The following is a 25,637-nucleotide window of genomic DNA, read 5'->3' as shown; positions in this document are numbered from 1 at the left end:
TCTCAAGTCCTGGGCTTGGGCTCAGGGCCTGAGCACTGTCCTTGGTCTTTCTCAAGGCTCGAGCTCTACCACTTGAGCCTCAGCACCACTTCCAGCTTTTTTCTATGTATGTGGTACCAAGGAATCAAACCTAGGTCTTCGTGCATGCGAAGCACTCTACCACTAGGCCAAATTCCCAGCCCCAGTCCATGAGAGTCTTATCTCTAATTAATCACCAGAAACCAGAAATAGCACTGTGGCTCAAGGGGTAGAGTGGTAGCCTTGAGCTGAAGAGCTCAGGCACAGCACCCAGGCCAAGAGTTCAAGTCCCATGGCAGACCAAAAAAAAAAAAAAAATATATATATATATATATATATATACACACACACACACACACACACACACACACACACATTTTAGGGCTGGGAATACGGCTTAGTGGTAAAGTGCTAGACTTGAGCAAAAGAAGCTCAGGGACAGTGCCTAAGCACTGAGTCCAAGCCCCAGGACTGGAAAAACAAACAACAACAAAACCAACTGCATCTAATGGCTCATGCTTATAATCCTAGCTATTCAAGAGGCTGAGATCTGAGGATCACGAATTAACCTAGGCAGGAAAGTCCGTGAGACTCGTCTTCAATTAACTAGCAGAAAACCACAGTGGAGCTCTGGCTTAAAGTGGTAGAGAGCTAGCCTTGAGCAAAAAGAGCTCACTCAGGGATAGCACCCAGGCCCTGAGTTCAAGTACCATGACTGACAAAAAATAAAAATTGCACTTTAGAACCTCACAGCATTTTGCAGACTGTCTCAACAGGTAATGCTCCTAATTCCTTCATGTCAGGAATGAGAAGAAATTTCCTTATATATGGTTCAAACCCCACACTGGAAAAAAAAAATTTGAGAAACTTGAGACACTGAACGTAATCAACTGGAGGAGAGGGGAGAATATGCTGGCAATTTGCTGAGTGTCCACGGACACAGAGTTCAGGGTCACAGAGCCCACGGACATAGAGTCCACGGACATAGAGTCCAGGGTCACAGAGCCTATGGTCACAGAGGCCACGGACACAGAGCCCACGGACATAGAGTCCAGGGTCACAGAGCCCACGGACACAGGGCCTACAGACACAGAGTCCAGGGTCACAGAGCCCACAGACACAGAGCCCATAGACACAGAGCTCACGGACATAGAGTCCAGGGTCACAGAGCCTATGGTCACAGAGCCCACGGACACAGAGCCTATGGACACAGAGTCCAGGGTCACAGAGGCCACGGACACAGAGCCCACAGAAACAGAGTCCAGGGTCACAGGGCCTACGGACACAGAGTCCAGGGTCACAGAGCCCACAGACACAGAGCCCACGGACACAGGGTCCAGGGTCACAGAGCCCACGGACACAGAGCCCACAGACACAGAGCCCACAGACACAGCCCATGGACACAGAGTCCTAGGTCACAGAGCCCACGGACACAGAGCCCACAGACACAGAGCCCACAGACACAGCCCACGGACACAGGGTCCAGGGTCACAGAGCCCACGGACACAGAGCCCACAGACACAGAGCCCACAGACACAGCCCATGGACACAGAGTCCTAGGTCACAGAGCCCACGGACACAGAGCCCACAGACACAGCCCACGGACACAGAGTCCAGGGTCACAGAGCCCACAGACACAGCCCATGGACACAGAGTCCTAGGTCACAGAGCCCACAGACACAGAGCCCATGGACATAGAGTCCACGGACACAGAGTCCAGGGTCACAGAGCCCACAGACACAAAGCCCACGGACATAGATCCAGGGTCACAGAGCCCATGGACACAGTGTGTATACCTACTTTTTGTCCTGAATGTACCCTTCCACTCGGTGCAGCTCCTTCCCAAACAGTCCGCATGGTTTGAAGTTCAGGACACACTTATCTCCGGTTCTGTGGAAAGATACATACAGGCATCTGTTACAATGTAAACATCCCAAGGCCAATTTAAGGAGGAAAAAATGACCAGGTTGGTTGGGGAGGGTGGGGGCACACAGTGTCAGCCAGCATTCAAGGACCTCTCTGGGGTGGTGGAGAGACCCTAACATGAGTTTGTGGTATGACTTACACCACAGCAGGCAATTTACTCAAGTGTCCTATGAGCAAAGGACGGACCCCCACCCCATCTTACTAGGTGCATACAGATACCAGGCAGGCCCTAAGCGTAGACTGCCTGACCCTGCAGACATTCCGTCATGGGCCCAGGCGAAAAGCCCCCCACCTCCCTAGACCTAATAGCTTTTGCATGAACCTCTACCTCCTTGCTGACCTCATGAAACCCTGCTTCTGTCCTGCTCACAGGAAAGCTGTGTTCCTTGCTACTTATCAATAAACAGTCCTCATCTGTGGAACATCGAGTCTGGCCTGTTTCCTACCTTTCTCCTCCATTTTCCTAACAGCAAGGACCCATTTACAATGGGTCAGCTTTGGGCTGGGAGTATGGCCTACTGGTAAGAGTGCTTGTCTAACAGGTATGAAGCTCTGGGTTCAATTCCTTGTATCATATACACAAAAAAGCTGGAAGTCGGGCCGGGAGTTTGGCCTAGTGGTTAAAGTGCTTGCCTAGCATGCACAAAGACCCGGGTTCGATTCCTCGGTACCACATATAGAAAAAAGCCGAAAGTGGTGCTGAGGCTCAAGTGGTAGAGCTCTAGCCTTGAGAAAGTCCAGGGACAGTGGTTAGGCCCTGAGCTCAAGCCCAGGACTGGAAGAAAAAAAAAAGCTGGAAGTGGTGCTGTAGCTCAAGAGGTGGAGTGCTACCCTTGAGAAAGCTCAAGGACTGCTGAGCGAGCAGTGGCGGTGGCTCACGCCTGTAATCCTAGCTACTCAGGAGGCTGAGATCTGAGGATCAAGGTTCAAAGCCAGCCTAGGTACAAGAGGACCTAAGACTCTTATCTCTAATTAACCTCTAGCAAACGGGAAGTGAGGCTTGGCTCAAGGGTAGGGAACTAGCCTTGAGCTGAAGAGCTCAGGGATAGCACCCAGGCCAAGTTCAAGTCCCATGACCCACAAAAGAAGAAGAAGAAGGGGGGGAGGGGGAGGAGGGGGAGGGGGAGGAAGGGGAGGAGGAGGAGGAGGAGGAGGAGGAGGCAGAGGCGGCGGCGGCGGCAGTGACAGCGGCAGCTCAAGGACAATGCCTAGACCCTAAGTTCAAGCCCCAGGACTGGCAAAAAAATAAAAGGATAAAAGGGTCAGCTTTGTGATTTGTAAATTATATCTCAAATATATATATATATATATATATATATATATACATATATATATATTTTTTTTTTTTTTGGTCTGTCACGGGGCTTGAACTCTGAGCCTCAGTGCTGTCACTGAGCTTTTTGGTTCAAGGCCAGCATTTTACCACTTGAGCCACTTCCTTTTTTTTTTTTTTTTGTCAGTTGTGGGGCTTGAACTCTAGGCTTGGGCATTGTCCCTGAGCTTTTCAGTTCAAGGCTATCACTCTACCACGTGGAGCCACAGCGCCACTTAGGGTTTTCTGGTAGAAATAAAGTCTGATGGAGATAGTCTCAGAGACTTTAGCGCCTGGGCAAGCTTTGAACCATGATCCTTAGATCTCAGCCTTCTTAGGAGCTGGGATTACGGGCATGAGCCACGGCACCCAGCGTTGAGGTTTAAACTTTGATAAGTCAATTTGCCATCCTCAGGCAGGCGCGGTGGCATACCTATGGTTCAGGATCTCCACGGTGCCATACTGCTCGATCCACAGCTGCCCCAGGATGACATTGTGCACACAGCAGGTGGGGTTGGTCCAGGTGTAGGCTTCATCATGCCTGAAGAGGCATCCAAACGGGCAGGTCAGGGCAAGGAAGCACATCTCCTGTGCGACCCTGAGTGACCCAGAACAGATGAAACCAGAGAGCCAGGAGGGAGCCAACAAGAGCAGCCGCACTTTGAAGTCCCTCTGGAGTAGGCTATTTCGTTAGCATGTGTTTGAAATGTATTTCTGCTTTCCTTTGTAGTATCAACAAAGCTTTCTGCTTAAATGTCAGGACAAGTTAATAAGCAATAAAGGAAGATGGAGTCAAAGAGAAATGGCTTTCCCGTGAAGCAGTCAAAAGAAAAACACGGCAGTGACAGTACTAAGGCCGCCCTGGCACTGCGTGTGTCCACGGCACATGTGCACGCACACAAACAGGAAGGACACATGCACAGAGACACAAGGAGAGGCCACACACTCCACACCTTCTTCCTTCATGCCTCATCCTCCAAAATGCCTCCCCCCAAGGGCAAGGCCTGCGGACAGCAGACGGACCCTCGGGAGGGGACAGGGAAGCGCCATGACCAAGGGCAGAAACTAGCTAGAGCAAGGACACTGCATGGCCACATCGGGAAGTTCTCGAGTTTTCTAGACAAAACCCAAACATATGAACGAGCTTCTCAGCTCTGCACACCTCAGTCCCCAAATGATGGTGAGACAGGTTTACAGGTCCTCAGAGCACTGGCAAGTCACCAGCCAGCCAGGGGGAGCCAGATGTGGTGTGGCCCACACCTGCAATCACAGATGCCCAGGAGGCAGAGGCAGGAGAATGCACGTTCAAGGCCAGTCTGGCCATTTAGGGAAAGTGTCTCAAAAAAAAAAAAATAGTAATAATAAAGAAAGAGTCATCTAGGGATGTGAACTCAAACACGAGGGAGACCCTGAGCAGTACAGCTCACACAGTATGGACGCCTCCCCAGGGGAGCCCCACAGCAGAGGTCACGCGTGTGCGTGGGGCTGTGGGCCGGGAAGGCATGCATTTGCCACAGACTCTCTGTTGGATCAGAAGCACCTCAGATGGGTGCTGAACCACAGTGTCCAGCTGCAGAAAGCCTCTGCTGGGCCTTCCATCTACCCCCCCCCACCCCGGATTCAAGCCTTGTGTAACACCACACATACACACACACCTGCACACACTGCCAGGTCTGCATGTGTATGAGGGTCCCTGCTCTGGCTTCTGAGTCACTACTCCTGCCCGGAAGGGAGTCCGATGCTGCATTCCACATAGCCCTGGTCAGTCTGGAGCACCCAGGGACGGGCAGGGCCTGGAAGCTGCTGCCACGCTCAGAGCAGTGAGTGGTTGTGCAGACGGCCCTGCCTCGGGTGGTTTTGGGGTGGGGAGAGCAGGCGGTGAGTGACCAAAGCAGTGGTGTGAGGAAGGGGGAGGGCCCGCCAGCTGAGGGGAGACGTGCACAGGAGGGAGGCCAAAGGTCTCCAGGGTCCTGCAGTGTGGGCCAGTGACCACGGCGGCACCAGGCGGGCTCCCAGGCTGACTCGGCCCTGCACGCTCACCTGAGCAGCTCCAGCGTGATGGTCCCCCGGGGCTCTGCCTCCACGCTCTTGCCCCAGAACTTCAGCTTCGGGTAGATGGAGCCATGAAACATGAAGTCCTGGTTGAGGCCTTCTGAATAAAATGCGCTAATGGGAGGGTGGTGACTGACCTGTTCAGATATGAATCTGAATCCTAAATCTTCCCTGGGTCCAAAAAGAGAAGAGAAAGAAGTGGGAAAGAAAAGGAGAGGAAAAAACCACATTAACGACAGCAACCACAAAGGAGGTCACCTCACCCCTCGGGATGACAGGGTCTCACAGCCCAAGGCCCAGGGGACAACTTCTGGGGTCGCTTAGAGGCTCTGGACCCCAGGCACCCATAGGCTGTGACCTCATGGCATACTCTGTCTGTCTCCTAAGAGTAGAGAGCCACATAGCTGCTCAAAGCACACGTGAGAGGGGTCTCCCCCCACCCTGCTGCTCACCCTCAGACACTGGCCCTGGCAGGTGACCAGCCGGGCCTCAGATCAAGCTGAGCCCCAATCCCACACATTCCTCCAAGGATTTCCTCGCCTGGCACCCCAGAGATTATGCTGGAAGCCTCCGGAGGCTGCTCCTGCGTCTACTCTCGTATGAGGCGCCGGAACTTCCATGAGGGAATGTCTTAGACCCTAAAATATTCCTGGCCAGGAAATAAGATTTTTAGAGACTCTCCTATTCAATAAAAATGTCAGTTTTTAATTGTCCCAGAACTGCGAATACACCTACAGTTGTAGTCATTAAAAATTATAAAAGCTAAACCACATAATTACTAACTTAGCTGGAATCAGAATTCCCAATCATTACAGAGGAAGGAAAGTTGAAAAATTAGGTTTTAAAAGGTTGCCTGCCAAGGTATGTAATCTACAAAATGAATACTTGTCTAAGAAAAGAAGTTGTATTTTTAGCTGCTCAAGAGGGATCTGAAAGACACTGTACATGCTTGGTCTATGCCACTGCATGAAGCCAGGGCAGCCTGGCCCCACGGGCTCCCCCGCTAGCCAGCTGGGCCTGGAAGGGACATGCTGAGGGTGGGAGTTTGCTTCTCAGTGTGTGAACCTCCACTTGAACCCAAGATAGGCCCCGAGAGGCTAAGGATTCCTCCTGTCCTCTTCCACTCAGTGTCTCAACTGGTTCTTATTCTTTCTATCCTATCAGCTTCTTTTCCATGGCCCACAAAGTTTTCCCTGCTCAGCCTTATCTTTTCCAAGGCATCTGAATAATTTTCCAACAGCTAGGCAAAAATCAGTGCCTCAAATCCTGGCGCTTAGCATGTGACCGGGGGTGCAGAGAGGGCTGGGAGGGCGACTTGGCTCAGCAGTGTCCACAACAGATAAACCTTGTTTGGGCCTTGGTTCTCTGTCTCTGCTGCAGAAGCAGGGCTGCCATACAGTCCAGGTGGCCTGGGGGCTGCTCGGGCCCCAAGACACGCTCTCTCAAGCCCTTTGGCTTTCTCAAAGGCAGACAGACTTAAGAGACCACGAGGTAGCAGCTGGCATGAGCATACACGAGGGCTCAGATGGTGGCAGAGCAGGCCAGGCCAGTGGCTGCACCCTCAGGATGAAGCAGAGCAGAGGAGAAAACAAAGGTGGCATTTCCCTACATTCTCAAGGTCATGATTTCCCTGCAGACGTCAGGAGAGCCTGCACTGATCACAACAACAGCCCTGCCCCACAGCCCGATGACTGGTACTGATGGGCAGACTGTCAGGGCAGTAGGCCCCCGGAGCCCACAGTAAAGGGCTCATGGGGGGAGACCAGCACCCAGGCCCCACCATCACTCATCAGCAGGAGACAGAACACAAGCTTCATAGTGACGTCTGAGATGCTAGCAGTTGCCCAGTGCATTCTTTTAACTTATGACACAGAAAAAAAATGCTGCAGTTAAACCATGACCCAGAAATGCTGCAACAACGACTAATCCATGAGAAACTGCAGTTCTGGAAGTCTGTAACAAGGGACAGTAATTATGACATACTGACAGATGTCACAAATTAACACTGTCACACACGAAAGGCCATCTATCAAATCGTCAACAACGGGGCTTTGCAGGACAACATCTGAGTTTCATGGGGTATTTTATGTGTTGTTTTCTGGATTTTCTTTTGTGGTAACTCAAGCACACTTGAACCACACTCATCACATGAACCACATTACTACCTTGCTTTTTTTATTTTTTCAGTGATTTACATATTCTATAGAATATTCTTTTTTTTTTTTTTTTTTTTGCTAGTCCTGGAGCTTGAACTCAGGGCCTGGGCACTGTCCTATGGTTTTCTCAAGGCTAAGGGTCTGCCACTTGAGCCACAGCACCACTTCCAGCTTTTTCTATGCATGTGGTACCCAGGAGTCAATCCCCGGTCTTCGTGCATGCCGGGCCAGCACTCTACCACTAGGCCAAACTCCCGGCTCCATAGACTATCCTTATAGACAAGTTGGAAGGAGGATTCCAATCCTAGACTGCTAGGAGTGAGGCCAGGCCAGCAGTGAGGTGGCCTGGGATCTACCTGCTCCACCTCTGGGCTGAGTTCCAGGGCCTGGGCTCCAGGCTCAGGGCCAAAGGACAAGAGTAGAGGGGTGCACGCTGTGTACGCGCACGAGGGGCACTGCCCTGGCCTGTGTGCCCTGAGCTGGACAAATTTCAGATGTCAAAATCAGGACACTGGGCACCGGTGGCTCCTGCCCGTCATCCTAGCTACTCAGGAAGCTGAGACCCAAGGATCACGGCTCAAACCCACCCAGGCAAGAACGTCCATGAGAGTCTTCTCTCCAGTTAACCACTAGAAAGCTAGAAATGGAGCTGTGGCTCAAGTGGTAGGAAAAGCTAAGTTGACAACACCCAGGCCCCAGTCCAGCACACACTCACACATACAAATACACACGCAGAGACCAGGTGTCATCAGACAGTTCTACCTGGCAGGCCTGTCGAGCCATTCCTGAGCCCTGCAGGACAGGGCGTGGGAACGGGCCTGGGCAGCCCACCGCACCTCCACGGCTCATCTTCTCTCTCTGGCTACCTGCTGGGGCCCTCCCCACAGGTGTGTGGCGAGGCCCAGACCTGCTCACTGGTGACAGCTCCCTTGAATCTCACTTGCTTACACAGGGTGCACACCTGCCGGGGGCCCAGGCTTCGCTCCCGAGTCCCTGCGTGCTGTCTTCACCATTGCTTTCCCTCCTGTGTTTGCCCCCCCCCACACCAACATCTACAGCCTCCCAAATACACCAGCGACTCCTGATTCCAGGCATGTCCCCAGAGCCGAGGAGCCGTGGTGCTGCTGAAAGAATCAGGCTCCCTGTTGTCTGGGACGCATCTGTCAACCACGTGTGAGGGGCCCTCTTACCTGATCAGCTCATAGGTCTCGCCCAAGAGCGGGTTGAATGGTTTTCCAGTCCTCTCCCACTGGGAAGCCACTGCCGAGACCGCGAAAGCAGCTACAGACTACAAACAACCAAGGCTAAGTTAGAGCAGTGGGGCCTGGGCGCGGGCAGGGGCACCCACAGAGCCCCGAGGCATGCAGGCTCTGCTGACCCCTCACAGGAACACACGCACCATCCCAGGGCTTCCAGGGAGATGCCACTTGTCACCCACTACTTCCTCCAGGTTGTAAAAAGAAGGAACTATGTGTTGGCCCCGTGCACACACATCAGCAACGTCAGTCAGTCTGGAATATGCCGCACTCACAGGTGTGTGTCCCTCACACGTGCTCACTTGTGTTCAGGCAGGCACACATATACACACCCACACTCCTACGTGAACATCACAGATGTGAGGCCGTGGGGCTGAAGACTGCAGGAGGAGCTGCCAGACACGGGCAGGGAACATGCTTCTGGATGACGCCACCCGCTCCGCCTCAGGATGCCTGGTCCCCACACCCAACAGGCCACGTGCATTAAACCACCAAAGTGCCCACCTGCATCCTCTCCAGGGTCTGGGACTGGCGCGAGGCTCTGTGGATGAGGTACACGTGCTCCATGTACTCTGTGATCCGCTGGAGGAAGCTCAGCGGCTCGTTGAAAGCGATGGGCATCGTGATCTTGGACAGCTCCTAGGAGGATACAGGACGATGTCTGGTCAGTTTCCTGGTGCCACGGGGCACACCCTGCCCCCGAACTTCCCACACACGGATCCTCAACTGTCAGACCCACAGATCTTCAGGCCCCTGCCCCTGCCCCTCCTCCGCTGTCCAGGTGTAGGACCCCTCCCAAGCCCCATGACACAGCAAGCATGGAGGAAGTCCCCAGGGCTGTCTCTGTGTCCCCCCACCGCAATTCTGTGAGCACTGGAGCCCTAATCTAGTCTTCCGGAGCTTCCAGAACCTTCCAGGATCACGCAGAAATGCCTCGGCCAGCAGGCAAGACCCTCCACACTGTTCCACTCTGTGCAGAGGTGTGCCTGCCCCCAGGCACCGCGGGCTCATGCTCACGGGCTGTGAGGCCTTCCCAGGGTAGACCTTCTGGGAAGGGGCTTGGGCAGAAAAAAAACTCTGGGGTCAAGGATGGCTCTGGATCTGATGCTGACTCAAGTGGAGTTACTAAGGCTTTTGTGGGCCTTGTCCGTTCTGGAGATAAGGATCAGGCCTCTGAAGGCTCAGGGAAGCTGGTCGCTGCCCGGTCACATCTGTTCCAAGAACCCTGAGATGGCAGTGTACTCAGCACAGAACCCCAGGGCAGGCCTAGTCCTGAGAAAGAGCAGGACCCTGGTCACATGCCTGGTCCACAGAGACCCCACAAACAGCCCAAGGTTGTAGGGCAAGAGCAGGCCAGAGCCGGGGTGGGGAGGGCACATGCTCAGGCTACACACAAAGCTGAGGGCACTCAGAAATGCTGGAAACATGTCTCAGGACCAGGAGAAAGTGCCACCTGCTGGACTATCATTCCATAATCCAAATAACTGAGAGTCCCAAAATCCCTACTCGTGTTGATTTGTTCCTTTCCTGCTTTATTATCTTAATTCCACGCTGTTTAAAAATATGTACAGCACATTTTCTTGAACTAGCAGTAATAAGCTCACGGGAATTCCTAGTTAAATGCTCTACTTCTTTGTTTTTGCAAGTCCTGGCTTGAACTCAGGGCCTAAGCACTGTCCTTGGGCTTTCTCAAGGCTAGAGCTCTACCAGTTGAGTCTAAATACTGTACTTTTGTGAGTTTGGTCAGTCACTGAACTCTGGGCCTGTGCACTGTCCCTAAGCTCTTCAGCTCAAGGCTAGTGCTCTACCACTTTGCGCCACAGTGCCACTTCCAATTTTCTGGTGCTTAATTGGATCTAAGAAGTCTCCCAGATTTTCCTGCCTGGACTGGCTTTGAACTACAATCCTCAGATCTCAGCCTCCGGAGTAGCTAGGACTGCAGGCGTGAGCTAGTGCTCTACCACATGAGCCACAACATCACTTCCGGTTTTCTGGTGGTTAATTGGAGATAAGAGTCTCACACTTTCCTGCCCAAGCTGGCTGTGAACTACACTCCTCAGATTTCAGCCTTCTGAGTAACTATATTACAGGCGTGAGCCACCGGCGCCTGGTTAGTGTTGTCTACTAAAGAACTGTCCAAGCCAGGAACCAGTGGCTCACCCTTTTAATCTTAGATACTCAGAAGGCAGGAGGCTGAGATCTGACGATTGAAGTTCAAAGACAGCCTAGGAAGAAAAGTCCCTGAGACTCTTATTTCCAAATAACCACCAAAAAGTCAAAGTGGAGCTGTGGTTCAAATGGTAGAGTGCCAGTCTTGAGTGAAAAAGCTAAAGGACAGCACTCAGAACCAGGCTCTGACTTCAAGACCCAACACTGGCCAAAAATAAAGAAGGAGGAAGAGGAGGAGGAGGAGGAGGAGGAGGAGGAGGAGGAGGAGGAGGAGAGGAAGAAGAGGAGGAAGAGGAGGAGGAGGAGGAGGAGCAGCAGCAGCAGCAGCAGCAGCAGCAGCAGCAGCAGCAGCAGCAGCAGCAGCAGCAGCTAGGTGAACTCACCAGACCAATGCACTTTTTCAGTATACTCCACACACTGAAATCACTTCTCGTGAACATGGGGGCAGGCAGCGCCGTCCTGTGAGAATGCGGGAAGAGAGCAAGGTGCTTCCATTTACTCAGAGGAGCAACTTCCTCTTTTCAGCTAGGAGACCTAAATGTGGTACGTCTGCCTTCTGGCATGCCTGGAGAAGCTAGGTGCGGCTGGGTTTCCTCAGAAGCTCGCTGCATTGCTGCCCTAAAGGGCTCCTCATCCAGTTACAGTGACCTTGGAGTCTGGCCCCCAACCCTGCAGTGGCCAGGCAGCTGGTTCTTTCCCTGAGCTGGGAGCAGCGCCCAGCCATGGGCTTTCTGTGAACGAGGTCCTGGGATGGCCAGGGTTGGCTGCATCCGAGGCCTTTGCATAACCCCTGCTGCCCAGGACAAGAGCTAGGAGAGTGTTGGCCCTCATCCTAAGAAAATGGCAACCTTAAAGGTCAGTGACCACTGGGACACATCTGTGAGCAGAAGGGGTGCGAGTCAGAGTGGCTGAGAACTAGAGGCGTGAGGGCAGTGCATGGTCCTCTGGCCCAAGCTCTGTGCTGAGGACAGAGGTGGCACCATCAGCTCTGGCTTTGAGAAGTGCCACTGTGCCTAGCAAAAAGAAATGACCCCCCACCAGACCCCCAGGCCCCCCATGCCCCCAGGTCGACACTCTGAGGCCCCAGAGCAGGGAATGAGCTAGTTCCTAGTGGTAGGCCTGGAGGCAGTGTGCACCGAGCAAGCCCGGTGCTGCCAGGGCCTGGCCCCACAGCACGCAGGAGGCGCTCTGCCCTTGCTCAGCAGGTGAACAGAAGACAATGGGAGCCTGAGAGTGCGGGGCATCAAGGGGACCTACATGCCACGAGTGGCCCACGCTCAGAGGTCAGGGAGAGGCCGGAGGTTCTAGACCGAGCACAACTCAGCACTGCCTCCACCAGTGACTACCCGACACAGGTCGATGCCTTCGAGTAAGGCCAATGCCAGCAGAATCTGCATGAGATGAGCCGTTGTGGGAAGAAACGAGGCTGTGCTGCAGCAAGCTAGCCAAACCCTTTCAAGCCCCACTGGGCCAGTGGCCGGTACACTCCCCAGGACACAGAAGGGACAGAAGGATTAACACGTTGCCTGCAGAGGAACAGGTGGATCTGAGGAAATCAGCAAGGCCTGGCTCCCAGCGACCATGTGTGCTGTATACCTGACCCCAAGCAGCTCCAGGGCAGGGAAGAAGGAAGCCTCATTCACAGAGGGGGTCAAAAAACCACACCTGCCAGTCTCCAGCCCCGCCAAAGCATCAAGTCTCTCAGGACACTCAGTGCTGCCTGGAGGAGCCAGTCCAGGCCTGGGGGCAGGGAGAGGCTGCTGCCACCCAGGACTCAGGAGACCTAAGAGGTGACCCCTGCAATATCTGTTGGGGGCAACTGCAGAAAATTCTAAGAGCATGCACGTAGGGCACAGCATACCTGTGCTTGTGGATTCCATTCTCCCCACTCTTCCCACTCCTGCTACTTCTGCTGGTGTCCAGGTCGATCATGCCAGGGACTTGACTTGTCTCTGCAAATCCCCCCGACGAGTTATCAGAGTCGAAGCCTGCGCAAGACAAGTTTTTAAACAGCCACGTCAAGCCTCCACTTGAGACTGATCAGGGAACAGAACCCTAAAACCCTACAGAATTGTCATTTGTTTGCTTTAGTTGAGACAGTCACTATATATCCCAGCCTGTGTACCGGCGCTGGCCTCAGTCTTAGCCCCCTGCCCTACGGTTATATGTGTGACTATCATGCCTCATGCCTAATCTTTCTTTCTTTCTTTCTTTCTTTCTTTCTTTCTTTCTTTCTTTTTTTTTTTTTTTTTGTTGGTCCCGGTGCTCGAACTCTGGGCCAGGGCACTGTCCCTAAGCATTTTTTTTTCTATTTATGTGGGAGTGAGGGATCGAACCCAGGGCTTCATTCATGGATGCTAGGCGAGCACTCTACCATTAAGCCATATTCCCAGCTCAAGTTATTTTGTATTTCTTGTACTGAACCTGGGGCTTGAACTTAGGACCTGGACGATGTCCTGAGCTTTTATGCTCAAGACTAACACTCTACCATTTGAATCATACTTCCACTTCTGGCTTTTGGGGTGCTTATCTGGAGATCAGAATCTCACAGACAATCTTGCCCGGGCTGGCTTTGAACCATGAGCCTCAGATCTCAGCCTCCTAAGTAGCTAGGATGACAGGTGTGGGGTCTGAACTCTGGGCCTAGGTGCTGTCCCTATGTGTTCCAGCTCAAGTGTAGTGCTCTACCCCTTTGAGCCACAGCGCACTCCTGGTTTTCTAGAGATAAAAGTCTCACAGACTTTCGTGCCCGGCTGGCTTTGAACTGAGATCCTCGGCCTCCTGGCTAGCTGGTATGACAGGCGTGAGCACCGCGGGCTGAGTACTTTGTAAGTGACATGTGTGGAGTAATTAGCTGTTCTTTCCAAACACTAGGGGTCATGGCTGGCCACCGCGGCATCGCCATACTTGCTGGGCCATGGTGGAGGTCAAGCTGGAATCTACCTGAATAACCCCGGGCTAAATCAAGATGGTGTGTTCAACAATGTTGGAAGGGTCCCCAGGTGAGAGGGAACTTCTTCTACATTCGTCTGGGTGACTCAGGGCTCCAAGACTGGCCTCCCTGGGACGGGCTGACCCCCAGATGGCCGGCCTTCCTCAGGGAGAAGTACCACTGAGAACGTGCAAGCTCTGCGACAAGAGGGACTCCCAGAGCACATGCACACAGAACCCCAGACATCAAGTAATGAGAAGCCTTGAAGATGATAAAGAAAGAGCTCAGTGTCCCCTCCTGGGACCATGAAGAGTAAGTCAACAATGACATCCGCCAACAGCATGCAGAGCATGGCTCACAGCACGCCAGAGCGGGTGGAGAGTAGGGAGGCTCCAGCAGAGGCATCTGCACAAGCGGGGAGCAGCTCCCACGGTAGGAAAGATCCTGTGGACAGCCCCTGCAGAGAGCTCCTCAGGCCACCTCAAAGCTGCCCGCGGGGACATCTCACATCTGCTGTTGGTGCTTCTGCAGCACGGGACGAGGAAATGCTCTCAGCCTGCTCCCTTTCCTGCAGAGATGTCCCTCACGGAGGGACACAGAGACACGGGCCGGGGCCAAGGAGCAGCGGCCGCAGCCTGGGCAAGGCCAGCCACTGTGGCACTCGCTCCAACCCGGCACAAGCAGAACGGCTCCCCAAAGGTAAGAATAACGGAACTTGGAGAGAACAAGAGCTGCTGCGAAGGCAAGCTAGCTATTTCACAGCCGCTTTACAACTTGGCCCGGTACAAACGTGACAGCTCTAAGGCCCTGCTGTCTCGCTGAAGTAAGGCTATCAGAAGAATACTGAGTTCTTACTTGGTTTCAAATAAAACTACCCACAAGGATGCTCTCCCCAACCTCAAACCCACCCCACCCCGCAAGGTCAAGGTTCCCCTCATCCAAGACAGGGCAGCCAGCATCAGGCCCCTCTGGCCTTGCTCGGCCAAGCCAGACCACACCCCACATGCCAGGCCCACACTCTGGACCCCACAGCCTCCAAACACCACTCACCTGTGACGGCATCAAAGAACTCCTCCTCCCCATTCATCCTTCAGTGGCCAGCCCTGTCACTGCCCAGCTCGGCCTCCTACTGGATCATCCTTGCAGGTTCCACAGAGAGCAGAAGCAATGCTGCACTAGGGATGTTTTCTTGGTGAGAGTCGATGGAAACCTGAGGGGAGAAACACTGTGGCATGTACCTAAAACACATGACTTAAATGCCCACTATTAACACCGGTCTCAGTCATAACTGAATGAACAATCTAACAAGCACATAGCTTTGATTTGGAGAGACAGGCGAGCAATCGCCCATAGGGTGGTTTCAGTGAGGTGTGCACAGCAGGGGATGCCACACGTCTCAGGAAGCTCTGCTCAAAGTCACAAAAAGTGGAACATGTATCAGAATGTTTCATACCTGGCTGAAACCAATTTTTTCTATGGTGCTATGGACAAAACCTAGAGAAGAATGCTATATGGCGCTGGAATCTAGCCTCGTGGTAGGGTGCTCACCCAGCATTCACAAAGACCAGCGTTCGATTCCTTGGTACCACGTACATAGAAAGCTGGAAGTGGTGCTGAGGCTCAAGTGGTAGAGCTCTAGCCTTGAGAAAGTCCAAGGACAGTGCTCAGGCCCTGAGCTCAAGCCCAGGACTGGGAAAAAAAATTTAAAAAAAGAAAAAATGCTATACAAGTTAATTACATCAAGGCAAACTGAAGTATGCTTAAATTCTCTCAAAACCATTTTAGCTATGTATTTTAGAGCTCGTGCACATTAACTTTTCCTGCCAAGATCAGGGCACACCACTGCCACGCATCCTTGAGACTGTTCACAAAAATAAAGGCAAATTGCATAACAGTGAAATAAATCCCCTGATAGCTAGGAAGAAGCTGATGAACTTTGGGGTTTTTATTTTTTTATTATAATTAATAGAAGGGTTACATTATATTCACCGGATAGAAGGTGCATTACTGCACAAATGAAGTTTTTCTTTAATGAAGGTAAATTAGCAGCTGTACACTTGTAATTTTTAATCAACGACAGATCACACGAAGCTCCTTCCCTCCTCGTTTCCCCACCACTTCCCTTTTCTTTGCTGCCCACCCAGATTCCCATGAAACGGGCTGCTGTGAGAGATATGGGAACCAGGACAAGGAGTGAGGCTCATTCGCGTACCCATATCTTCTGCATGGTCAGGAGGCCACTGCTTGCTTCTAGTGCTTCATGCCAGGCCCACTGGTGCCCTGTGGCCTGCCTGAGTCTCACTTTTGCACCTTAGCAGCTGCTGGAAGGAAATGGGCTCCCTGGAGAACTGGCTAAACCCAGGCTGAGCTGACTCTGAGCAGCCATGGGGGCCAGTCTGGTTGTCTGCCCCTCCAGGCCCTGGCCTAGTGGAGGTGGGGCCTCTGAGAGCAGTTAGGGCGCCGGGAGTGGAGGAACGCCACTGTGAAAGGGGTTCCTGACTTACAAAAGGCCTTCCTGGACCCGGCAGCGCCTCTCCTGCATGTGCGCACTTGCTCCCCTCCCACTCTTTTGCCATTTTTCCAAGGAGAATGCTGTAAAAAAGACCTCGACACACTTCCCAACCTCCAGAGCTGCGTGCCAATAAATCTCTGGTCCTTATACACAGCGCAGTCTGGTACTGCTACACTATGGCGGGGAGGCCAAGGGGCGGCCACGGACCAGTGGAACTGACAAGAAGATGCACAGAAGGAAGACAGCCTCTTCAGTAACTGGTGTTAGGGAAACTGGATATCCAGATGCAGGGAGCTAAAACTGGGTCCCTGCTTATCACATGCATCAACCTCACCTCAAAGTGGCTCAAAGACCTCAGTATCAGACATGGAAGTGTCAACCTACTGCGAGTTGGAGTAGGAGAAACATTAGAACTTATAGGCCTAGTAGGAACCTTTTTGAAGAGAACCTAGGAGCACAGCAGATAGAAGAGAGACTTGACAAATGGGATTGCATCAAAATTAAAAGTTTGTGCACAGCAAAGGACATAGTTACTAAATTCGAAAGACAGTCAACAGACAGGGAGAAAATCTTTACCAGCAATACATCCAATAAAAGCTTACTATTCAAAATATACAAGGAGCCCCCAAATTAACACTCCTCCCAAACTAAGTCAATCAGTAAATGTGCAAAGGCTCTAAGGAGAGACTTCTCAGAAGTAAGAATGGCAAACAGACACATGAGGAAAGGCTCATCGTCCCTGGCCATAAAGGAAATGCAAATCAAAACAATTCTGAGATTCCGTCTCACCCCAGTTAGATTGGCCAACATTGTGAATGAGAGCAACAACACATGTTGGCAGGGATGTGGGGAAAAGGGAACTTATTGCACTGTGGGCGGGAATGTAAACTAGTACAACTATTCTGGCAGCAGTCAGGAGGTTCCTCAAAAGAACCCAAACACACACAGTGAGACCAAGGCAAGATATTCTTAGGAGAGGAACACAAAGGCACCATGCCTCTGTGTATCTGATCGTGTAACTTAGTATTCATTGAAACCAACTCCAGGAAAGGGAAATGAGAGATTTTTTTTTTCTTCATTGCTGTTTTTTGTTTTCTTTTGGTCTTGTTGGTTCAGTTATCTGTTTGGGGGAGGGTAAAGGGGGAGTCCCCGAAACGAACAAGGGGTAAATGAAGGCAGTATTGGTACTCACTAGACACTACGGTGAAAATGAACTGTACAATTTGTGGGTGAGATGGGAGGGAAAAACTGGGAGAGAGTAGGGAAGGGTGGCGCTGTCTACAAAAGAAATGTACTCCGTACACCATCTTTATAACAACAATAAAGCAATTTACAAAAACTAAAAGTAGATCTTCCCTCCAACCCAGCCATACCACTCCTGGGCATCTACCCAGAACATTACAAGTCAGGATACCATAAAGACCCCTGCAGGGCTTGGAGTGTGGCCTAGTGGTAGAGTGCTTGTCTAGCCTGCATGAAGTCCTGGGTTTGATTCTTGATACTGCATACATAGAAAAAGCCAGAAGTGGTGCTGTGGCTCAAGGGTAGAGCGAGCGCCAGCCTTGAGAAAGCTCAAGGACAGTGCCCAGGCCTAAGTTCAAGCCCCAGGACTGGTAAAAAAAAAAGAAAGAAAGACACGTGCACACCCATGTCCATTGCCGCCACACAATAGCCAAGTATGGAAACAGCCCAGATGAGTGGATCAAGAAAAGGCAGTAACCATACACAATGGAATTTTACTCACATATTAGCAAGAATGAGATTCTGCCAACTGCAAGGAAATGGATGGACGTAGAACAAATCATGCTAAATGAGGTAAATCAAGCGCAAAGGCAAACAGTGCAAGTTATTTTTTCCCCCCTGTGGAAACTAGAACTAAAATATAACTGGATGTGATCATCTATAAACAACTCCAGGCCTTTCCACACTGAAGGACTACAGGAAGATACTCCTAGGAGAGGAAGATAAAGGTGTAACTTTTCTGAACATGTAAAATACTTTTTATGGAAACAAACTCCAGGAAATGGAAACATTTTTAGTTACTGATGTTGGTGGGGATGGTATTTGGCTTTGCTTTTTTTTTTCCCCCCTTTGCGGGGTAGGAAATAAAGACAGTATACAAAGAGAAAGAGGGTAAGCAGATGCAGTCATGGCATTCAGTATTCACTATGTGGAAAAATGAACTGTGTAACTTGTGGGCAAGAGAGAAATTGAGGGAAAGCAAGAGAAGAGGTGACATTGTCCAAAAAGAGCATTACCTGACTCATAGGATGTACACCTTAATAAGAACAACAAAATAAAAACAAAAACCAGACCAGGTCAACAGTGCCCCCTCAAAGATGAGACTCCCAGCTCTCCTTCTCAGACTGTCTCATGAGCTTCCAAATACAGATGAGGATCACATGCCCAAACGTGGGTACATAGAATACTGGGCATTATCATCCCAGACCCAGCCCCTGTTGCAGCTGCCCTCACCAAACTCAAGTCTGGGCAGCACATACATAGAATCCAGGCCCCAGGAAAGAGCGCCTGATTGTGTGTATGTCTGTGTGTCTGTGTGCACACGTGCACAAGCACACCTGCATGTGCATGTGCACGTGCCACCACTGCCACGATAGGATCCAAAATTGAAATTGCGATGCTACTTTGGGCTATACAGCAAGACCTTGTCTCAAAAATAAACAAACAAACAAATAAAGCAAGCCATGTGCCCGTGGCTCATGCTTGTAATCTTAGGTAGTCAGGAGGCTAAGATCTGAGGGCTGTGGTCTGAGCCACTCCAAATAGAAAAGTCCATGAGATTCTTATCTTGAATTAACCACCAAAAAGCCAGAAGTGGACCTATGGCTCAAGTGGTAGAGTGTCATACTTGAGCAAAGAAAGAAGCATTGTGGGAGTTCAAGAACCTGAGGTTAAGTAACCTCCCCCCGAAAAAAAACCAAAAAAAATGGAATTGCTTCTCATCCTTTTGGTGAAGATCAAGTGTTAAATTCAAGGCTGATCTGCACTCTTAGAGAAAGCTCATTCCTCCTGCCAAGGCCATCTCCCCCAAAATCACAGCCGCGTCCAGGCCAGGCAGGGCTGGTGGCTAGAGTGTGATCCTAACTACTAAGAAGGCTGACATCCAGAGGATCATAGCTTGAAGCCAGCCAGGAGAAAAATCATCTTCAAAATGAGGGTGTAAGGCAGGCGGTGGACACTGAAGACAGGAGCTCACCGACGACGGCACACGGCTTCATCCTGGCCTGAGCTCCTGACCAAGCACCACCACGGAAGCCTTGCCAGTGAGAGTCCAGCTCCCCAAAGAAGCCTCAGAATGACTCGGGCCTGCAGGTGAGACATCATCCACGTCTTCTTCCCCTCATCATGTCCACAGGACCTGCAAACCACTCGGCTGCCACCGACCACTAAGGCAAGGTCTTTCCCGAAATGCCATCCTGTGGACAGATTCTGAGAGCAGGGTAGAATCTGCACATTGGACTTGTCCAGGAAGTTCTGCCTTTATCAGATGTTTGCTGTGGACGCATGGCCGAAGAGTCTCGACTAGCAGTGGGGCTTTCTGTGGATCTGGAGGCTCTGTGGACTTCCAGGCAGCTGAGGCCAATGTACTAGATGGGCTGCAAGAAGTCCTGAAGCAGACACATGTGAGAGCTGGGGATTGGTGTGGCGAGCAGTCCTTGATTCCAAGGGCCATCTGCAGTACTTGGGAATCCAGACGCCTCCTGGGAAACCTTGCCACCCCCACCCCCCCCAGACTCCTGTTAAGTCCTTAGTGGCTGCCCAGAGAGAGCTTCCTGGGAACTGTCTCAGGCAGCCTTGGTGGTTGGTGCCTGTTGAGTGGTTTACAAAGGAACTATGGTAATAAACATTCAAAAGCTAGTTTGTGTGTGTGCGCGCGCACGTGCATGTTGGTCCCCAGATTTGAACTCAGGGCCTAGACACTGAGCTTTTCTGTTCACGGCTAGTAGTAGTAGCTCCATCCTGGCTTTTTTGGAGCTTAACTAGAAATAAAAGTTTCATAGACTCTCTTGTCTGAGCTGGCTTCAAACATCCATTCTCAGATCTCAGCCTCCTGAGTAGCTAAGATTAGAGGCGTGAGCCACCAGTGCCAGCTTAAGATTCTACATTTAATTGCAATAACATAAATTTCACTTCATAACTTAAAGTAGATATACTAACAAGAAACCACATGCTCAGAACAGAACCACAGCAGGACCAAGGTCCCATCTTGTACTGTGTCAGGGAAGTTCTAGAGAAAATGAAAACCCACTCTCCAACTTCAAGGAGAGTTTTTCTGTCCACAACTCAAAGTAGTTAGCATAACTTATTCCCACTGGGAAACTTTTGGTCCTCTGTCTCCCACAGACCTGGTCTCACCCCAGGGGCCCTGCTGGGCAGTATGTGGCTGGCTACACCAATTCCACCTCCCTTAGACTGGGTGCATGGATGGCCTCCAGAGAGCAGGCCAGAAACATACAGAACACAGCGGCGTGGGGGCTGGTTCTCCACCAGCACTGCTGGTGTGAAGGCCCCATGGCCCACGGCACCTTCCATCAAGGTTGACAGACAGACCCTTCCCTACCCAGGGCATAAGAGCTGCCCAGGGCCAGCCGTGGTGGTGGCCACATCGCCATGGGGCCACTCCTTCCCCAGCAGACGGCAGATAGGGATGGCCTGGCAGACCCCAGACAGGCGCTACACACTGAGGGCTCAGAGCCCGCCCCCACCCCCCATGAGCGGAGTCTCTCACAGGTGGGCAGCATCAGCTCTGCAGAATTAATGGCAGATCTCCAAGATCTTGATAGAGACAAGAAAGCTAAACTGCGCTCCAGGGGCCACAGGGCAGGGAGGAGGGAAGCTGGGCTCTCCCCGCCCCTGCTCCCAAGGGGACACCAGTCCTGCAGCCAGATGGCCGGGCCCTTGCACAGCCACCACCGCTCTACTGCAGCAATGGCAGGCCGGGGTAGGCAGGGCTCCCTGCCTGTGCTGCCTTTCTGCCCATGGAAGACCACCAGAAGCCAGGGACCCCCCGCATACTGCTACATTACAGTTTTATGCCTTGTCATCTCACCGCTAGTGGTGTGGGGGGCCTCTGCTCTGGCCAGCACACACTGCTGGCCACGGGTGGTGTGCGGGGTTAGGTGAGGCGAGTGCTCGGTGTATCATTGTACCAAGTGCTCTGAGCATCAGGTGGGGACCCCATGGCTCCAGGGCCCCCATGGTTGAGACATACCACGACCCCAAGCTGACTACCCACCAGCCCTTAGAGGCCCCGAAGACCCCAGCAGTCAGGAGAAAACGATGCCAGCAGTAGCTGGCCTCAGACTTCCCAGTGCCACCCACATGGCCAGGTCTGAGCCGAAGGCAGACGGGCAGAGCTCACCTCCCAAAGACCAGCCCGTCGAGCAGAGGCCAAGAACCCAGTCTCCTTTAGTGTCACCGCAAGCCACCGCAGAGCTCTCAATGTGCAATCCCTGAAACGAACTCCTTGCCGACTGCTGAGGAGAGACCAGCTCAGCGGTGATGCGGACGGGCTCTGTGTACGTGTGGAGTCACCCCGCCGTGCCTTCGCCAGAGCCTCGTCTAGAAGGGAGCTGACCACTTCTGACCCCGGCCGCGTCAACCGGGAGTAGGGCACAGGGCAGTGCAGCCTGTGCCTTATGCAGAGTCTTGGCAATGTACAAAGGAACCATACAGGAAGGGCCATGATGGTTTTCTTGTACAGATGAGACTCTTGGCTGTGTGTTCTCCATACCCTCAGCTTTCATGGCACCACATTCTCCTTCAGGTCTGTTTTTCCCAATCTAGAGCTAAATGGCACCAGGGAAGTCGGCACCTCGTTCTACCCACGCTGAGAGCTGCCTAATGAAGAAAAGACCAGCTCTTCACTCAACACAGTGGCCCAAACCTAACCACAACTGGTGCCATCTGAGCAAAGGCAGCCACAGCACTCATCGCTTGCTGCTTGCCACTCTCCACGCCAGCAGGGTGACCTCCCGAGGCCCCTCAAGGAAGCTGAGCCCCACCACCACATAGTCCTTCAAATGTTACTTGTCAGCCAATGAAATTGCTCTATATCAAGCAGTACGTGCCAAAAAAATATATCCCATGCTTCAAGAACACTATCTTATAATCTAGTACAATGCCTTTCCAAACATACAAGATGAGTGCAGCTCTTTTGTGCAGAAATGTTTGTTTTAATCAGTGTCATCATTCTGCAGCACAGGAAAATGCTGTTTTTTTACGCTGTTGGAGAGAATAAAGGTGTTCTGGAGCCAGCCTCCCCACAGCGAGCACAACAGAAGCAAGACACACTCAGACAAGCAGCCCCTCACCCCCTGCCTTGCTGTCTGGTGTACATCCATGGAAACCCACAGCCCTGGCAGGAAAGGGAGGGGAACACCACTTCGGAGCCAGAAGACACCCCACCCCACCCCACCCACCCCATGGGTAAAAGGAGGTCCTCCGATGCTGCAGTTTGCTCCCAGACAAGTCCCCCATCCTTGCCCCTTGGCCAGCTCCTCTCCTGTGACCTCCACCCCAGGCCTTCCTCATTCGTCACCCCAAACTTCACCCTGCAGGCTCCCAACCGGTTCGACGATGCTGAGACATTTATGCCAACATCACACCGGCCCACAACACCCCAACTACATGCACCTCAGGGCGGGGGGGAGGGGAGGTGTCCCAACCAAGACAGGGAAGTCCGTGAATTCCCCCCCATTCCAGGGAGGGGAGAGAGGAAGACAGAGCGAGACTGCTAATTCTGTGTCTGTTCTTCATGCTGCCCCAGAAAGAGGACTAAGCTACTCGTAAAGTTGCACCATGTTCTAGCATCAAGCAAGGGTCTGCCCCTCAGGGGTCCCAGCATGACTTAGCACAGCTCACAACCCACCAGATGACCTACCATGGAGACTGGAAGCCGGGCTTGGCTAGGGCCTGCACCTGTTACTAAGTTCCCAGGACCCCTCCTCTCTCACCGCCAACCCCACCTCTCCAACATGGCTCATGGCTGCAGGGAGCTTCTGAATCTCAAGCGCTGGCTTCGCTGCCTGTCACTGGGGAAAGCCAGCGCTGGGCCACACGAAATCTGCCCAGACCTGGTTCATGCTGCAGCTGCTATCACTCACCCGCTGCACCACCAACAGTGCTCATCTCCCCTCTCCAGGTGTTCTGGCCTGGACGGTGGTTTACACACTAGCCCCGGTTTTCAGCAGGAATGTGATTCACCTCTGGCTGAGCACAGCGGCACAAAGGACTGGCCACAGCTGCTCCCTTCCCACCATCAGCCTTTGACCCGCCACTCTTCTATTCAGAACAACACGCGGGGTGTGCCCTACCATATGTTCTAGAGCAGAGGATGACTTATCCTCCACACACGCCCCTAGGGCTCCCATGCCAGCTGGGAGCAGGTACCCTCCTGCCCCTTTCCAGCCAGCAGTTCCAGCACTGAGGGACTAGCAGCGCCCAGTCCAAGACCAGCCAGGAACCCCAGGCCCTCCCGCACTGACACAGCCCGGCAGGCCTTGGGTCTCAGTGCCCAGGTACAACGAGTCACCAGACAAACCATTTTCAAGATTCAGTAAACTCACTGTGTACAGACAGCACAAGAGAACATAACATGTATAAAAGCAGATTGGAGAGACTCGATAAATGGGACTACCTAAAAATAAAAAGTTTCTGCACAGATAAAAGCATAACTACTAAAGTAGAAAGACAGCCAACCAATGGGGAAAAGATATTTACCATCAGACACATGCTTAATATCCAGTAACTATAGGGAACTCAAGAAACTAATCGCCCTCCCAACCCCAACAAACCATTCATTAAATGGGCAAGGGAACTAAAGAGAGACTTATCAAAAGAAGAGGCTAAAACGGCAGAAAAGCATATGAGAAAATGCTCATCATCCATGGTCATAACGGAAATGCAAATAAAAACAACCCCAAGACACCACCTTACCCCAATTAGAATGGCCAAGATTCGGAACTCAATGACAGTTGCTGGCGGGGTTGTGGAGAAAAAGGAACCCTACTACACTGCTGGTGGGAATGTAGACTAGTTCAGCCACTCTGGAAAGCAGTGTGGAGGTTTCTTAAAGAACTCAAGATAGACCTTCCCTATGATCCCGCCATACCACTTCTGGGCATCTATCCTAAACATCATGACCCAGGATATGATCAAGACACCTGCTCAGCTATGTTCATCTCTGCACTATTCACAATAGCCAGGTGAGGGAAACAATCCAGATGCCCTACTGCAGATGAATGGATACAAAAAATGTGATATCTACATATATATATCTACATATATACAATGGAGTTCTACATAGCCAACACACAAGATAAAATAATGGCATTTGCAGGGAAGTGGATGAATCTAGAGCAAATCATGTTGCGTGAGACAAGTCAAGACCTAAGGAACAGAAGGTACAGGGTATCCTAAATATGTGACTATTAGATCCAAACAGTATAAGAGTGATGACTCAATATTTGTGTACACAATGCTATGGACATGGTATTGTAAATATAAACACAACTACATAGACATAAAAATGTATGACTCTATAGACATAATGTTTTATTGCATAGATTAATATGTATCTGACATACAAACCCTCAGCCTAGTTTTAATTATGTTCTAAAAGCTAAGTGCCAGTGATTATACAGAGATCCCCTTCTTGAATACTTGTTTGCTAAACACCTCATTTGAAACATGACGTAAAAATCAAGGTGAATAAATTCTTTAATAAAAAAACCCAAAGGGCAACAAAAGCATCATGAAAAAAATGTCTGAAAGATGTTACCAGCAAAAGAAAAATAATTTAGCGAAAAATAATAAGACTTCACAAGTTGATCAAGTTTTAAAAAAATACCCCACACTCATGTGCAAGCCTTGCCACGGTGTGAGGAAGGAACGGAACTGTGAAGCCCGGATTTTAAGTACTGAGAGGCTCACCCTGTATCCCGGCTGCCAAGGCTGAGAGCTGAGGACTACGGTCCAGAGCCAGCCACACCGGCAGGAAAGGCCGGCGGACCCAGCGCTCCAGACACCGGAAAGGAAGGAAGGGGACGGCGGCCCGCGAGGCGCTCGCGGAAGGGAGCCTGACGCGAAAGCCCGCACCTCACGCCCTCTCGGCGCCCCCCGTCCTCGGCCTCCGCAGGACAAAAAGCAAAGCGAACCTGGGCGCCGCGGGGGCCGCGGTCACATCCCTGCGGCGCAACTTAGAGTAAACGGCTGAAAAGCTTCCCGGCCAGAGGACGCGGGGCTCCCGGGCCAGGGCGGCCCGACGCGCCCTCACAGCCCG

General features: G+C 51.8%; 1 protein-coding gene across 1 annotated transcript in view; it reads right to left on the bottom strand.

Moving 5' to 3' along the window:
• The window catches only part of Osbpl2 (oxysterol binding protein like 2), a 38,722-nt gene that overhangs the window by 12,350 nt on the left and 735 nt on the right, over positions 1 to 25,637 (bottom strand). The window contains exons 2-9 of the mRNA XM_090352607.1: positions 14,872 to 15,031; positions 12,751 to 12,877; positions 11,273 to 11,348; positions 9,225 to 9,359; positions 8,655 to 8,752; positions 5,297 to 5,479; positions 3,690 to 3,797; positions 1,819 to 1,908 (exon numbers count right to left, since the gene is read on the bottom strand). Coding sequence (XP_090208733.1) covers positions 1,819 to 1,908; positions 3,690 to 3,797; positions 5,297 to 5,479; positions 8,655 to 8,752; positions 9,225 to 9,359; positions 11,273 to 11,348; positions 12,751 to 12,877; positions 14,872 to 14,908 — 854 coding nt within the window. The 5' untranslated portion in view covers positions 14,909 to 15,031. The remainder of the gene's footprint in view (positions 1 to 1,818; positions 1,909 to 3,689; positions 3,798 to 5,296; positions 5,480 to 8,654; positions 8,753 to 9,224; positions 9,360 to 11,272; positions 11,349 to 12,750; positions 12,878 to 14,871; positions 15,032 to 25,637) is intronic.

Source organism: Megascapheus bottae, chromosome 18, assembly GCF_031878675.1.
Source record: "Megascapheus bottae isolate mThoBot1 chromosome 18, mThoBot2.hap1, whole genome shotgun sequence".
NCBI lineage: Eukaryota > Metazoa > Chordata > Mammalia > Rodentia > Geomyidae > Megascapheus > Megascapheus bottae.
This window is presented reverse-complemented; position numbering and strand designations above follow the sequence as displayed.